The sequence below is a fragment of the Aptenodytes forsteri genome, unplaced genomic scaffold (genome assembly GCF_000699145.1).
Source record: "Aptenodytes forsteri isolate BGI_AS27 unplaced genomic scaffold, ASM69914v1 Scaffold145, whole genome shotgun sequence".
In the NCBI taxonomy this organism is placed as follows: domain Eukaryota; kingdom Metazoa; phylum Chordata; class Aves; order Sphenisciformes; family Spheniscidae; genus Aptenodytes; species Aptenodytes forsteri.
Genome location: NW_008795122.1, coordinates 3088176 through 3103818, shown reverse-complemented (window position 1 = coordinate 3103818; position 15643 = coordinate 3088176). Strand labels below are relative to the sequence as shown.

At 39.8% G+C, this 15643-nt stretch overlaps 1 protein-coding gene across 1 annotated transcript in view; it reads left to right on the top strand.

The window, feature by feature from the left end:
* Positions 1 to 1863: 1863 nt before the first annotated feature.
* The window catches only part of GRHL2 (grainyhead like transcription factor 2), a 59539-nt gene continuing 45759 nt past the window's right edge, over positions 1864 to 15643 (top strand). The window contains exons 1-6 of the mRNA XM_009277171.1: positions 1864 to 1868; positions 2488 to 2677; positions 5675 to 5742; positions 7313 to 7697; positions 11245 to 11297; positions 14832 to 14988. Of these exons, the coding sequence (XP_009275446.1) occupies positions 1864 to 1868; positions 2488 to 2677; positions 5675 to 5742; positions 7313 to 7697; positions 11245 to 11297; positions 14832 to 14988 (858 nt within the window). The remainder of the gene's footprint in view (positions 1869 to 2487; positions 2678 to 5674; positions 5743 to 7312; positions 7698 to 11244; positions 11298 to 14831; positions 14989 to 15643) is intronic.

Genomic DNA, 15643 nt, shown 5'->3' with positions numbered 1-15643 from the left:
CTCTGGGGAGATGTTGGGAAGGCTCTAGGTCTATGCACCTGTGCCTTTTCAGCCATCCCAACTGTTTACTTACTGAGTGGCTGTTCCTAGAGCATTTATCCCCTTTACTTTAGCTTCTCCCCAACACAACCGTATACAACACCTCTGAAGGACAGCACTCTCTTCATTGCTTTAAGACTGTCTTGACTAAGTTAGAGCAGCAGAGATTGACTCCTCCCTTCCAGCATTTCTGCAGACAAGCACGGCCCAATGCTTAAAAGGTGTGTTTTTAAAGGGCATCTCGCAGTCTGCCTGTAGTGCTCATAAATCAGTTATGACTATCGCACAGCTATGAGCACTCTGAGTAACAAAAGACAGTTATTGATTGTAAGGGAAGATTGCTACAGGAAGGAGAGCGAGAGGTATTTTGTGCATTGCAGTGGGCAGCCGCCCACGTGGTGAAACAGCCCGGGTTTAGCTGAAGGGGAGCTTTGTTGAGGAAAGGAGAATCCTTGCCTGGAATAATTGCCTCTGAGCCAGGGAGAATTAGCTACTCCATAGTGGGAACAGGCCCTCAGCTACCTCTGGCACAAACAGCGGAGCTGTTGCAAATCTGATTTGAGTCGCTAACAATAAGGTATTGAAAAGGCAGGCGGACCTAGCAGTTCTCTCTGTCTTTCCTTGGGTTCCTAATTTATGCTTCAGTTTTGCTTGCTGAAGCAAACCCGTAACAACACAAATGTGTATGTGGAATAAAGAAGGACAAAAATCTTTAGAAGAGACAGTGAAAGGCGAGGCAGAAAGGCCCTCGGAAAAGAAAGGAAGCTTCTAAAAATCCAGATATTTTAGATGAAAATATAATCTGAACTGTAATTGTTGGCTGTATTTTGTGCTATGCGAGGCTACGAAATGCTCTCTTCCCCCACAGAGCTCATAAAACTGTGCTCTGTGTACCAGATGGATTATTTTGTTTTTCATTAAATAAAGAAACTTGTAAACGGTGCTCTGTACCATAGAGATGATAATCTCCACCATCCCCCTCCTCTTCCTTAAACACCGGAGCACGCACTTTGCAGGTTGCAGTGCGCTCAGGCAGCGGTGGAGCCCCGGGTGAAGCCCCAGCCTGCCCGTCACTGCGGCTTGGAGGCCAGGCAAGACACGCTCCCGGTGTCCGAGAGCATTTACCACGTGGGTTCAGTTGCGCTTTTATCAAATCCTATTTCTGAAATGAAATAAAAGGCTCAGTTGCACAGTGTTTGAATGCCACTCTCAGTGCAACAGTGGCAGTTGGTTGGGTTAGGTCTGTGGAGCTGGCCACCGCTGCAGGTAGGGGAGAGCAAAAACAGGAGGCTGAATAATGAACAGTTTTAATGTAGAAGATAGCAAGAAATGTTTTATGAAGGTCACCGGGAATAACTGCTAGTTTCGCAGTTAAGTCAGTATATTCAGTTATTCTGCCATCTTTGCAGCTTTCAAATTTGTAAGGTGTAATGTGTTAAAAGTTTCATTGTGATCCTTGTAACTTGAGCCACAATTCTTGACAGTGCTCTTGCAATGAGCAATAAGCAGCACACCCGTCGCTCCACTGTTTCCCTGCCTAATCTGTTTGCCTACTATCTTGTGTAATAGGAATGCTACTTTTTTTTCCCCCTCTAGCTCTTTTATCCATGAGTTTATTGAACATTTTACAAAAGCAGGTACTATTATCTTCATTTATGTTTCTATTATACTGGAAATTTCAGCCATAGCTGTGGTGCAGCAGCCTCTCCCATGATACACACAGGCACTGGTCAGCTTGTACCACTTTCAGGCTGGAGGAAACTGCTCTGCTGCAAATCCCACTTACTAATGGTCTTGTGTGTATTGCCATGGGTCTGTAACTAGATGTGGTGAGTGATAAAGTGGGAATTGAGACCAAGTATGTTGACATCTTCTGCTTCATCCACTGGACCCATTGCTCATGTCATGTTACAGAAAACCTCTGTGAAATTACGGACAAACTGCATTCCAAAAGTAGAGAATAGCTCAATTATAAGGTGTACCCAGTTATTAAATACTGAACTATACTCGGTTTAGGTGAACACTAGATTAGTATTAGATACTTTTTCTTTTTTTTTCATTCATGTCTTCTTATTATAACTGATTTCAGTTAAATGTATTTTTCCCTAATCAAATGTACATCTAGCAAAAATACTGGGGCAAAATGTTTTTATATTGTTACTTTCCTTTTTTCCAAATAGTTTTAAAGTATTTTGATAGCTCTATCTGTATACTAGTAAAAATACATTTTAATTATTATCACAAGATCTGCACACATTAATTTTTTTTTTTTTGTTAAGTACTGAAGGCACCTAATACTGGTAACTATTTATGTCACCAAGTTTAATACAGAGATGCTTGCTTGATGTAATCATATCACTTTCACTGAGCTATGTGATGTTCTTTAACATGCCTTGTGAATAAAGGAATCCCTTCTGGATCACCATTTTGTTCTTCCTGTCTATGCAGTAACAAGCGACTTGTGGCCTTAGTGCCAAATGACACTTCATTCAACACCAGACGAGCCTACACCAGCGAAGATGAAGCCTGGAAGTCGTATTTGGAGAATCCCCTAACAGCAGCCACCAAGGCTATGATGAGCATAAATGGTGATGAGGACAGTGCTGCTGCTCTTGGCCTACTGTATGACTATTATAAAGTAGGTAACTCCATCGTTATTCCTCCCTGCTGCACTAGCAGGGGACTACTCTAAGAGGCATCAAAAGAGCCAGTTTTCAAAGACAGAAGTCGCTGCATCTTGTTTTCTCTCTGATACTTGTATCAAGCACCCTTTCTGTTTTAGGGGAAGCCTGTCTGAGGCTGTTTTGATGTGTTTAGTTCTGGAGAGAAAGAACAAAATCAGTATTCCCATATTAAATTTGCAACCATGATTTCTTTTTAAGCATAGCATTCTTCCTCTTCCCTTGCAAGAGCATTGGATGAATAGGCCCCCTTTTTATTTGTGCTTGGATACTTGCAGTGTTCTTTAAAAAGTGGAAAAGAGGAGGCCTTGTCCATCTGTAGGTTTGTCTGCTTTTCTGTGTCATTCCACACGTGTTTTAGTTTGCTCTTTAACTGGAGTTTTTCTCATCTGACTGTTTCTCATGTTACTTTTATTTGTATAATAATTGCAGTAGGCTGTATACAAACATACAGTGAGGTCTAGCCTTTGCACTGGAAGTTTGCAGTCTAAATAGGAAGGTGGAGGACAGAAATGGAGCTGGACACAGAGACAGAGATCTAAGTCAATTTACAGGGGAAGCACTGACACACAGTTTCAGTTTATGTCAGGTTTTAAGCCCAGGGCTTTACCTACCATTTGGTACCACCTTTCTTTTTCGTATATTTCATAGTGTTTAAGTAGAGCTATGTTTGAGATTTCTGCTGAAATCTCTGTGTAATGCAGAAATTTCACTCTGAAACCCAGGCTGACCCCTTTGTACTCTGAAAACGGAATCAGTATTGCCTACCAAGCACTGAAGTATGAAATTGTTCATTTCAATTAAACTATCTCAGTACTCATGAAGCCACCTATGCCTGCATTGGACAGATGATCTTCTCTGAAAGCCAGCAGAACAATGCCAGCTCCCCTCGTCATTAATGAAGAAGTAGCAGTAATGGAAATTTAAAATTAAACCCCTTTGCTCTTAGTATTTATTAGTATAAATGCTTTTAGAGAATGGACTACTCTTTTTAGTCTCTGCTACGATCATTAAATGAGTGTTCAGGAGAAGGGGCTGTAGGCAAGTTGCCATATACTAACCTTATGGTTAAATATTGTTTTAATTTCTTTACTGATTATGTTTCAAGAGATGTTCCTTGCTTTTGTGTGGTGTTGTCAGTAGAGAAAAGCTTTTCCCAATGAGAAAGAAAGGTCCTTTCCTCTACTTGACAGAGTTACCACAGTGCCAGAGTCTGTGAAGTTAATGTGGATTTGTAAAATTCAGGATGTGTATGAGCATCTGGAGTGTTGGCTTCTGTCTTAGTAATACCTTTGTATGTAGCAGTTCATTAATCTGCTGGATTTTTTAAATAAAAACAGAGAACAGCCCTTTTCCTTCTCAAAACTGTGTTCTAAGAGATATGTCTGTTCCTTGTTCCAGGCAGTTGCAAAAGACTTGAGGTTCAGATGGAAAAAGCTGTGTTAGTCTCAAAGCCATTTCCAGCGTTCAGTCATAACTATTTCTGTCTTAAACTGGGAGAAAAAGATGTTCTTGTTGATGCTCTCAAACAGGAACTTAAAACCTAACTTAAACCTCTGTGCTGTAATGTGGAAGTGTAGAGGAGGACTTCCTGTGCACAAGACTCTCTCAAATTGCCCTTATTTATCATTTGGCTCATTTGTTCTGACATGCTGGATAATTTTTTTGAAGTACTTTTTCCAGTCAATAGGAATCATTTGAACTTCACCGTTTTGGTTTTTTTTTTTTTCCCCCTTCTCCTTTTTCTTGTAGTGATATTTACCTAAACATAGACCCTCCTTCAGGGATAAATATATGATCTTAACAGGGGAATCAACATGTGCAAACTGTGGCTTGGACCCCATTTCTACAATTTATGAAAGAGGTTTTTTAACCAACAGGATGCTTAGTAGGGAGAGAGGATGTCCCTAAGAGAAGGAAAGGCTCTAACTAGCGTGCTCTGACTCTGCTGCTGTCTTGCAGATATAGCTGATGTTAACCTTGGCTACTGTAGTGCACTGTAGTATTGTTTTTCCTCTAAATGCAGATATTTTCCTGATATTTCTTTAAAGTATTTAAAGATAAAAGGCACAGCTTTAGCCCATTCTTAGGCCTATTCTTGCTCTTTAATCCTGAGTTAACTGCTGTGATGGAGTGGATATACCTTCTTTTGTAAAAGATAGATTAGAAATTTTAGCTCCCAAATTGCTGGTTCAGCAAGAAAAGAAAAATACGGTCATGGCAGCAACTTTGCCCTTGGTGATTTCATATCTATGCTGGTGTCAGGAAACCGGTATGTGGGAAGACAAATCTTTTAAGTCACTTTTGGTGTCAATTTTGAGTCTTTTGAGGGGCCAGATTTGGATTTTTACTTCTCATGGCTGTTGATGCACTCAGCAAAACAGAAGTTGGTGTTCTCTGATGACATGCCAGCATGCCCTGACCTGTCCCCATGCTAGGAAAGGGAAGGATCCACAAACTTCCCCTAGGTACAAGTCCTACACCCTCCAGACTGCTCTATAACAGGAGGACTTAGCTGGTGCTTGTGGTTTAATTGCAGCCCCTTTTTCCTCTGAGTTAAAAGGGTCTCCATGCAGTGCTCATCAAAGCATCATGTCTTTCTTCTCATCTTTTATTATTCAGTGAAAAGCGTGTGTGTGTTTAGGAATATAAGCTTTGATTTTGAGATATCTTGACCTAGCTTGGTATTCCAAAGATAAGGACATACAGAAGAGTGCTTTGCTCCAGATTTGTGTGCCCCAGAACTGGAAAAGAAAACAATCCCTACATTTTTTACCTTTGGAAATTATCTTTCTGTTCACAATCAGTCTCTCAAAGAAAAACAGCTCCTGGCATCTGTGAACTAGACAACACTGATACGGTTGCATTTTTCTAGTTGTTGCGGTAGAGCAGTCTGAAGCTGCAAATACCTGACAGTTGCATTTACCTGACCCCATGCCTGGTGTTGTTCTCAGGTTCCCAGAGATAAAAGGCTGTTGTCTGTTAACAAAGTGAGTGATAATCAAGAAGACCAAGATAAAAGGTACAGTATTATTCAAAATCATACACCCAGCTACTAACAGTGTTGATCAGTTGTGAACTGAAGGAACTATGATAGCCTGAGGGTTTATGGTTTTCTTCCAAAAGATAAAAGAATGAAGAATGTTTTAGGAAGCAAACTTTACTTCTTTTTACTATTAATTTATTAGAAAAATTGAACAGTATTATTAAACATGCAATTTGCAAAGTAGCAGAAAGCTTCATGATTTGTTTGTGTTTCATTTTGTTGTTTTCCTGCTGCTGAGATTAGTAAAATCAGATTATATGGACAGTTGGCTGTTGGCTGCTTTTCTTTCAATTTTCTTCTTCTAGAGCAAAAAGTGAGTAGTTTGGCCTCAGTAACCTGATTTATACAGTTTTATTTAACATAACTTAGGGTCTGCCCAGAAGCAAATAAAGTAACTCTTAAAATCATTTGCTCAGAATGTTTTTCTCACTGCTCTCAGATTTCAGCCCTCCTCTGTAGGCCAGAAGTGACTTGAAGAGTCAGAGGAAGCTGACTCCTGCCTTTATTAAGACTTGTGAACAAGAGGGAGTGTATATTTATGTAGAAAGAACTAAGTTGTAGAAAGAACTAAGACGGTATCTTCGTGTAAAATTATAGTGGAGAGTAGCTACACAAGGTTTATTTCAAGGTAGCTAATTCGGGACAGCCTTAGATGGTCTCCACTAGCTGTGTAAGGTGAAAGTTTAAATAGGTAGTAGTATAAATTCACTATTTCAAAACAGAATATGAAACTTTTTTTGAGGGACAGTTTTTCTTCTGTGAACGCCAGAGAAATTCCTAAGTTGAGTGTGATTGACAAAACTGGCCTTCGGTGGAAAGCCAAGAGAGAGGAACTGTAATGTCAGAACATATCTCCTAGGTTGAAAACAAAGCTGTGTGTTACACCTACTAGAAGTTTTATGAGTTAACAATTTTATGTCAGTGCAACTACTGTTGGCGATCAGATTGCTTTCAACAGCAACCGTGGTTAGATGTGGGAATGCTGCTGGAGGTTACCTTGCAGCCGCTATAGTTACTGATCTACTCTGATACAATGGGTTTCCTGGGCTTGCTGTTTCAGAAGAGCATTGGTACCAGAGTTACACAAACAGTAGTGGCCTGTCAACAGCCTGAAAGAGCTTGCATCAGCGTATGAATTTTGCTGTTGATATTCTGCCTATTTCACATGCAAATTACCTACTGTGAGTAATCCATATTTATGCTTATTTTGTGCCTAAAGGCTGTTGCACTGGTGGATTGATTTTGCATCCAAATTAAAAGTCAAGGCAAAAACAACCCCGGATACCCAGAATTTATTGTAACAAGTCATACTGATTATAGGTCAAATCAAATGTATTATTTTTCCCTAGCTGTTAAAGAGCTCTGGACCTCTCTGCTTGCCTCACGATGTCTTTTCCCTAGTATTTGTTAATGTACTACTTCCTATGGCAATGGCTTATCAGAGTTGAAAGATCTCCTTCCCTGCCATCTAAGAACATTAATCTATTTAAGGAGGAGATTTACTCTATCAGGACAGTTCATAACATTTTTTGGTTTTGTCTCACAGAAATTGTCTTAATACCACGGAAGCTCAGAGTAATTTAAGTGGGGGAGAGAACCGCGTGCAAGTCCTGAAGACAGTGCCGGTTAACCTTTCCTTGAACCAAGATCCTTTGGAGTCGTCCAAAAGGGAATACAACACAAATGTGTCTGGGAGCTCGACCCCCATCACGGGGACTGGAGTGACTGTGGTTAAAGCGGAGGAGTTCACCCCTGTTTTTATGACCCCACAAGCACACTATGCGAGAGGAGAAAATGAGGAGCATCGAGGGGTTATCTTTGAACCATATGAAGTGTCCAACATTGCTCCCCACACAAATTATCTCAAAGACGACCAGCGCAGTACTCCTGACAGTACGTACAGTGACACCTTCAAAGATGGAGGAACAGAAGTAAGTTTTTCACCTCAAATTAGCATCTAAAAACTCAATAAAAAGCTGTAAACAAGATAGGGAGATTTGAGCTGTACACAAGAGCCATTAAAAGAACAGTGATGCTTGTTTCAACAAATTCATCTCTGCTGCTTGCTGTGTTCCTGTCGGTCTGTGCTCTGATTATAGGGGAGCATCATGAGGTGTTTCAGAAGACAGTTTTAAAGTTGTTTATTGGAAACTCTGAGAATAATAGATACTGATCTTTTGTCTTCTGGGATATTTTGTCAAGTAGAGGATAGTTGCCATTCTGAAAGAAGATCTGTTATCTGTTAACAAGATCTGCCTTCAGACCTATTCATAACAGTAAGAAATAGCAGCCACTTGTAACTGGGAAATTCTTAATGTTCTCCTGAAAGTGCAGATGAGCGGTGTCAGTCTCTGCTGCTAGATAAATCCAAGTAATTTATTCAGAAGCTGTCTGTTTCACTAAGCTCTACTTTGTAACATGGGCAAGCGAGGAAAAACTAAAATTAGGTGACTAGGGCGGAATGTAGAAGTTAACAGGCAGGGAAAGACTCAGGTGCATGTGTATGTAGGGCAATGAGGAGGAGAAGAGAGGCAAGGAACTGCCTTGTAACTATTTTACACTGTTATGCTGAGGCAAAGTAATTACAAAGTCAGCTTTAATATGGTGAGTACCCTCTGGCTGCTTTTGCCTGCTGCAGAATAATGCAAACAAGCCAGAAATGTGGAAGGGTAAAAATTACTTAAAGCTGACAGTACCTCTGCAAATAATTAGAGATATTAGGTGGTAAAACTCTCCTTGGATTTTCTCCTCCAACTCTATGAAACTGTAAATGTAACAAAAGTACAAGGCAAGCTACATTAAGGCTGAGTTACTCTGAGTATATAAGAAATGTACTGTGTGTTTGTGTAGGTGTATTATAGAAAAGTAAATTGTCTCCACACAAGCATCACAGATCAGGACGTCTGGAGGTGAAATGCATTTTCAGATATAGAACACATTTAGGTCAACTAAATGAATAATTAATGAAGAAATCTAGCTTGCCATTGAAAAATCAGTAAGATCAAATCTTGGATTACAAACACTGCTCTGCATTAGCAAATCACGTAATTTCAGCTATTTTTCATTGTTCCTGCTAAATGGCTTTTTATGGTAGTCCAGTGGTACCGTACCCATGGCTTTCCCTGGGGTGCTGTAGCTGAGTGATTCCATTACGCTGGTTTGTACGCGCTGCTGAGAGCTACCCAAACAGTCCGCTCTGTGCAAAGTGCTGTTGAATGTAAGAAGTTGTTCAATTTGGAAGTAAAAAGGGAATTTACATCTATACGTTGGCCTTGCATCCCAAACTCCATGTTATGGTAATTTTTGTTGCAATGGTAATATTTTGCATCCCAAACTCTATGGTATGGTAATTTTGTTACAATGGTAATATTTTGTTACATATTTTTTAAAAGGAATTGGTTAATAACAGTGTATGATACTTGTCATCTATCTCCACATCTCCGCAGTCTGTGGAGAAAGAGGCAACTCAAACCCGATTGCCAAGAAGGGGTGGAAGGGTTTGCCAGGTGCACTCACTCCTCTCCATCTTCACTTCCCCTATTAACAGTACAGGGAGACCGAAGAACTAACTTTAACTGGGTTCCCATCTGTAGCTGTTAGGTGAGGTGTGTGCCACTGTTAGTGGCCTTCCGGCCCCAAATGCTTGCACACATGTGGCATGGGAGCAGGGAGAGCTTTCCCACCCTGCTGTAGCCTCACTCAACACTTACCCTGTCCCTTCGTTTTTCTCAACTACCCAAATCCAGGGATGTGCTTCACCCCTGCGGTGCTCTGACTGCTTCTTCAGCCATGTGCTGTTGTGTAGGGACAGCTGTATGAAGCAAGTGTGGGGAGAGCATAAGGTAAAATGTCAAAACATACCAAAAGAGAAACTTGTGCTAAATTAGTGTTTAAAGTAGGAATACAGTTGGTCTTACTAGTTTTCATATTCACTTGTTGAGAATGGCTGGGTTTGGCTGCAGTTGATTTGCTCTGATACCTGCTCAATTTTAAACATATTATGAATACATATTTAGAAATTGTTTCAAAACATTTATTGAGTGACTTAGTTCTGTTATACTGAAGGAGTGCTGAGTTTTTATAGATCCCTGTGGTAGTGGAGGCCTCAGTCAATCACTTGCTATGTTCTTTGGATACAATTTTAACAATTATATAAATACACCTTTCTCATCTCTTTCATATTCTTATTTAGCTGTGATTAATTTATTAGTCCTTTATAGTATAGACAAAATTTTGGAGGATAGGAAAGTAAATTGAATGTTTTTGAAAATGTCAACCTCTAGCCTTCATACAAAATGTGACTAGCATGTTAATATGGGACCATCTTTATTGTAATACCCCTCAGATGTTAGATTTCTTGGAGTATTTCGCTTATCTATTCTATTGCTCATGGGTCCTTGACTTTTGATCTTCAGGAAACATTCCTAACCAGTACACGATACCTTTGCACTTAACTAGTATCTGACTAGATATTTGTTGTGGCACAGTTGTGCATAAGGTAAAATTAAAAACTGTTTTCAAAATTGCCTGACTTGACACTTCTGGAAACAAAACAGGTTTTAATTGCTAACTGGTGATCACAAAAGAAATCCTGGAGATTAAGTGTAATGATCCATCAGTGAATCAGAGAGACATCAGCAAAAACATGTTTCAGGCAAAAGGCAAGCCAAGAAGAAGCAGCAAGGCTTACATAGTAGAGCACAAACAGGCTCATTTGCTCAGGAAAACAGAGTACAAATCCTTGCTTAGTCTGTGCAAAAAGACTTCATTTTTTTCAGAATGCCACCTTTTGATGTAATTTTTTTTTGATAGATGTGTCTTCATTTTGTAAAGAGTGACTGTAGGTCTCCTTTCATATTTTCATATTTTAGCAAATATGAAATATTTGCTAAAATATGAAATATAAAATATTTCATATTTTAGCAAAAGTGTGCATTTTGCTAAAACAGAATCTTATATTGAAAGTAAAATACTTTCTTAGCCTGCGTCACCATGCCTATTCAAAATAGGCAGTATAGCAATCTAATTTTTTATCAGCATTTCATTGTAGGTCTTAAGGAGAGCTGACTGCACACATATTTTTAAATAAAGCAAAACAAAACAAAAAGTGAAGTCTCTAGGAAAACTATGGTTTCATTTGAAAATCTACTTATCTTTGAGATGGGGTACATTTTTACAGGCTTGTTTTAGAATATATTAATGTGTAGGCAAGGAGTTTAATAAGGCAGAAGATGTTTTTCAGCTACATTGCTGTAGCAATTAGGTTATGAAAAACTCTAAAAGCTTGACATAAATGAATTATCTCTGTCAATTCCAGTGTAAAGACCATGTAGCATCCACTCCAGTTTTTAGGGATTTTGAGTTTTAAATGGTTGATGGTTTCTTCTGAGGGGTCCTTAAAGAAACATAATTCTACTTTTGTTGGTATTTTCATTAGATTGTATCAAACTATATTTAATTGTTGTTTTTATTTTTCAGAAGTATCGCAGTGTGTCAGTGGGGGCTGAAGAATATATTTACGAACAAACAAGGTATGGCATAAGCTTTGAAATGTGTTGACTGGCATCACATAAGAATGTATTGAGGAGAGGCTGCCTGTGTCCACTTCGCACCCTCCCTTTCATCCTTTTACCCACCCTCCCCCCAGCCCTGGGGCACCTGCAGGGCTCCCTTGGAGCTGCCCAGCAGCACTCTCCTCTTCTTCTCCTGCACATATTACGCTTTCAAATCTGACCAGTTTATATCTTCATCTATTATCTTCCCCCAGCATTGTTTTAAGTTAGTAACTCCTCTGAAGCCCCTGGAGATATGCGAGATTAAACATGTTAAGAGAGGTCCCCCAGGTAACAGGGCACAGCTTTGACAGCCAGGTCATGGAAGGTCTTCCCCACCTTTCAGGATGGCAGGATGCACAAGTCAGATGTCCAGGATGGTTGAACTGGCTCCACCAACCTTATGGAATTCCCATCTTTATTTTTCCCTTCTATTTTTTCTAGTTACTCCTAGCAGGTTGTCTGGGAAACCCTGTCTTTTTACACTGTTCATTGTGGTAGTTCATGTTTACTTATAAAATAATATAAATGAAGTACCTATTACAAACCATGTAAGAAAACCTAAGAATTCCAAAAAGTTTTTAAAAAAGTTTCAAAAACTGACGTATGAAAGGAATAGTGTCTTCCCTGCTAAGCACAGAAAAATGCATGTGTAGAATGGGCAAACACTGCAGTCACTTAACTAATAAAGACTGTGATCAGTAAAATTTATAAGCTGATGCATCATTTCATGCCTGTGAATAGTTCTGTTTATATCTGAGAGATTACTCTCACTTTAGAAACAGGAACATGCCTACATATTTTTCCTGGAGTAGGCATATGACTGCTTCTGTAGTGGAGGTTCCTTACAGCTTGATCTTTTTTCTGAGCTATATTAAAACAATCATTAACTGCAGCGAGCTGAGAACTGAGTTATTACATAGGCAGTACATATGAAACAGAAATTTAGCAAAGACTGTTCACTTACTACACTGGATATTTATAAAATTGAATCCTGAAGCACTGGCATTGTTAACAATTCTCAGACATTAAGTCTTTCATGCTGTGGCCCAGGTCCACATTAGAACAAAACCTCCAAATGCACATTAAGAAAAACGAAATACATCTTTCCTGGGAGTTACCTGGAAGTGATAGGTGCTCAGAAATGAAAGCTTCAGATTGAAAAAAAGAAGTGGTGAATATGAAACTAATTGGAAGCCTGATAGAAGATCCCTTAACGACTACATGGGGCTTTAGTTAAGACTCATGGTGAGATTCAGAATAGTATTATAATCATTCGAGTGACTGCAATAAGTTTTAAGGGTAATAGTAATCCTCCTGCTATGGGGCACACTTTGATTGCCAGCTGGGAACAAGAAGAAAATTCCCAAGTGGTACCACACAGAGGCTGCAAAAGTGGCCAGGAGCAGTGTGTCTGGGGTTTGCATTTTTTGACATCTTTCTGAAACATACAGAATGACAGGAAACAGAAGACCAGACCGTGGCAGACTGTAGGCAACTCTGTTAAGACACTGTATGTCTGCCTTTGGTTCATCCTAAGCCCTTCTCAGCACACATTCTCATTAGGCCTTCTGTCCGGTGGGAGGTTTTGAGGTGCACCTCCCAGGGCACTCAGTGTGCTTTGGTGCACATCGTGCAGCAGTCTCGCAGCATGCAATCTGCAGTCCCTTTGTGTGACACTAAATCAGAGGATGTGCCCCCACCACTAAGGGCGGTCAATCCACAGGACAAGCATATGCAGCGGGATGGATGCTGGGTCCGCAGCACCAGTGATTCTGTTTTTCCAGTCCGCTCGGACGGGGCCGTTCTGCTTGCCAGTGTCGACAGAGCCTCTGTTCCCCTTGCACACAGGACAGAGGGACTGCGGCAGTGCACACCATGGTGGGTGGCAGCGGAGGGGACCACAGTCCCCTTTGTGCTGCCTTTCCACTGTGCGTGAGAGCCTTTGTGTCAGCAGCAACTGCATTGTTGGGAAGTGCTGGTACTGCCATCAGTGGGTCGGATAGGTATAGGTTAGTGTTTGCTTTTTACCTTACTTTTGCTTTGATTTGTAACTTTTAAGCAACTAGAAAAATAACGGGATTTCCATTTATAAGCTAAGAAACACTTAGAAATTGTCTTTATTTGATTGAATGATTGATACTAAACTAAATAATTGATACTAAACTGTCTGAAACTTCTTCGTTTGGATGGAAAGACGTGGATCAGGTTATTTTTTTTTCTTCTACCTTCTCTTCAAGTGAGGATTTAAATGTTGTTATTCATGCAGTTTTGTGATTTTTTTTTTTTTTTTCCCCATTGGATAGTTAAAAATGTTTTTTTCTTCCCCTTATTTCCATATTGCTATGGCAGTGTTATGATGACCCAGAGTATTTGCTTGACCTAGAAAGTTAAGGATACACTGTTGTTTTGGACCAACATATTCATCCTTTTGGTTCTACTCCAGCACTGCTTAAACACTTTGCTGAATTAGGACCTTTGTGAAAATGCTTCCCCTGTATCTCCAATTTGTGAGGACATCCTGCAAGTGACTCCCTGCATTAAGCTTCCTGTGGTGACCAAATGCAGTTTGAAGAGAAGATTTATTCTGTAAGGTTAACATTATTTTTCATTTAAGAGAATGTGAGGAGCTGCAGGCATCATTTTTATTGGATTATTGTTCAAGCCCGTTATTGGAGGAGGCGGCTGGAAGAGGCTCTGTGAGAATTGTGTTCAGCGAACAGTTCACTGGCTAATGGAGCTTTAACTTTTCATGGTTTGGGAACTGCTTTGAGGGTGGAAAGTTCTCCTGTGAAGGAGGATCTTTTGAAAGATCTGACTTCCAACACAAGAGCAAACTTTCTCTAATTTTTGTCTTTTTCTAAGGGAGGTTACTTGATTGCAGATACAACTAAATGTACGTACTTTGTTCTGTCTGATTAATTTTGAAAAGAAGGCTTGTAAAAACCTTGATTGCACGTTGTCTTTAAACAAATGATCCTACTGTCCCTTCTGGTTGTATTCCTTCTCTGCCCTGTGCTGAAAGTAGCAGTTGGCCTTTCCATTCTCTGTGTCCATCTTTTGCAACAAGTTTTATTCTAGTTTTTTTGTTTGTTTGTCTTGTTTTGTTTTAATTTCTCTTTCTGTGACACTTCTAAGTTTAAGTGTCTGTGGAGGTAGCTGATTTCCTGCAAATCATACTGAATTCCCTCCTGGCATTTGACACTCACTGTAGGGTACGTAGTCTTGTACTTCATGATGGTTCTTTTCAGAGAAAGTAAAGATGTAGTCTTTGCTCCAAGAGACTTTACAGTCCAGATAGTTTCATGCTTGATTGCCAGATCTGATGAACTTGGGGAAAAAAAAAAAAAAAAAATTACATTTTTAAATACCTGTGTGACCTTTTCCTGGAATTTTATTATTAGCTTCTTATGCCTTGCTTATACAATGCATGAAATACATAATAAACGGGGACAAAGAGAAAAGGAGAAAGTGATATGGATTTTGTTGGTGTTTCTCTCCCTGTCTTTTCAGCAGCACTTTTCAGTATACACTAGAAGCTACCAAATCTCTGCGTCAAAAGCAAGGGGAGGGGCCCATGACCTACTTGAACAAAGGACAGTTCTACGCCATCACCCTGAGCGAGACGGGTGACAACAAATGTTTCCGGCATCCCATCAGCAAAGTCAGGGTATAGTCCAATTTCTTTCCTAGATGGGAATGGAGGTCTGCAGATAAATGTAGTTGTGGTTGGCTGGTTTTTAATTATTTTTTTTCTTGTGGGAGAGGACAGAGCAAGCTTACTCTTATGCCCAGTGTAAAAGTGGGAGAGTAGTATTGATGGTGGTCTCAAATATTTTGGTGTCCAGTTTTTTCAAAGTGTGATCTTATGAGTTAATTATATACATATATGCCTCAGTTTATAGTTTGGCAGAATGGTAATTGCACAGATACTGCACTTGACATTGGTGAACATATCACTGCCATGATTAAAGAAAAAAAATTTACTGTGTTAAGTCCATCTTCACTCACTTGTGCAATTCATCAGCTGCTTTCCAGTGCATTTCAGATAAAATGTGAAGAGTTGAAGCCTTCCTTTGTGACATAAATTTTAAATCATTTACATGGTATAAGTGTGAGCTTTCACTTGATATTCACCCAGAAGTATGACAAAATGGATGATTTGCATCTTAGATTCATAGAATTGTAGAATCATAGAATAGTTTGGGTTGGAAGGGACCTCTAAAGGTCACCTAGTCCAAACCTGCTGCCGTGGGCAGGAACATCTTCAACTAGATCAGCTTGCTCAGAGCCCCGTCCAACCTGACCTTGAATGTCTCCAGGGA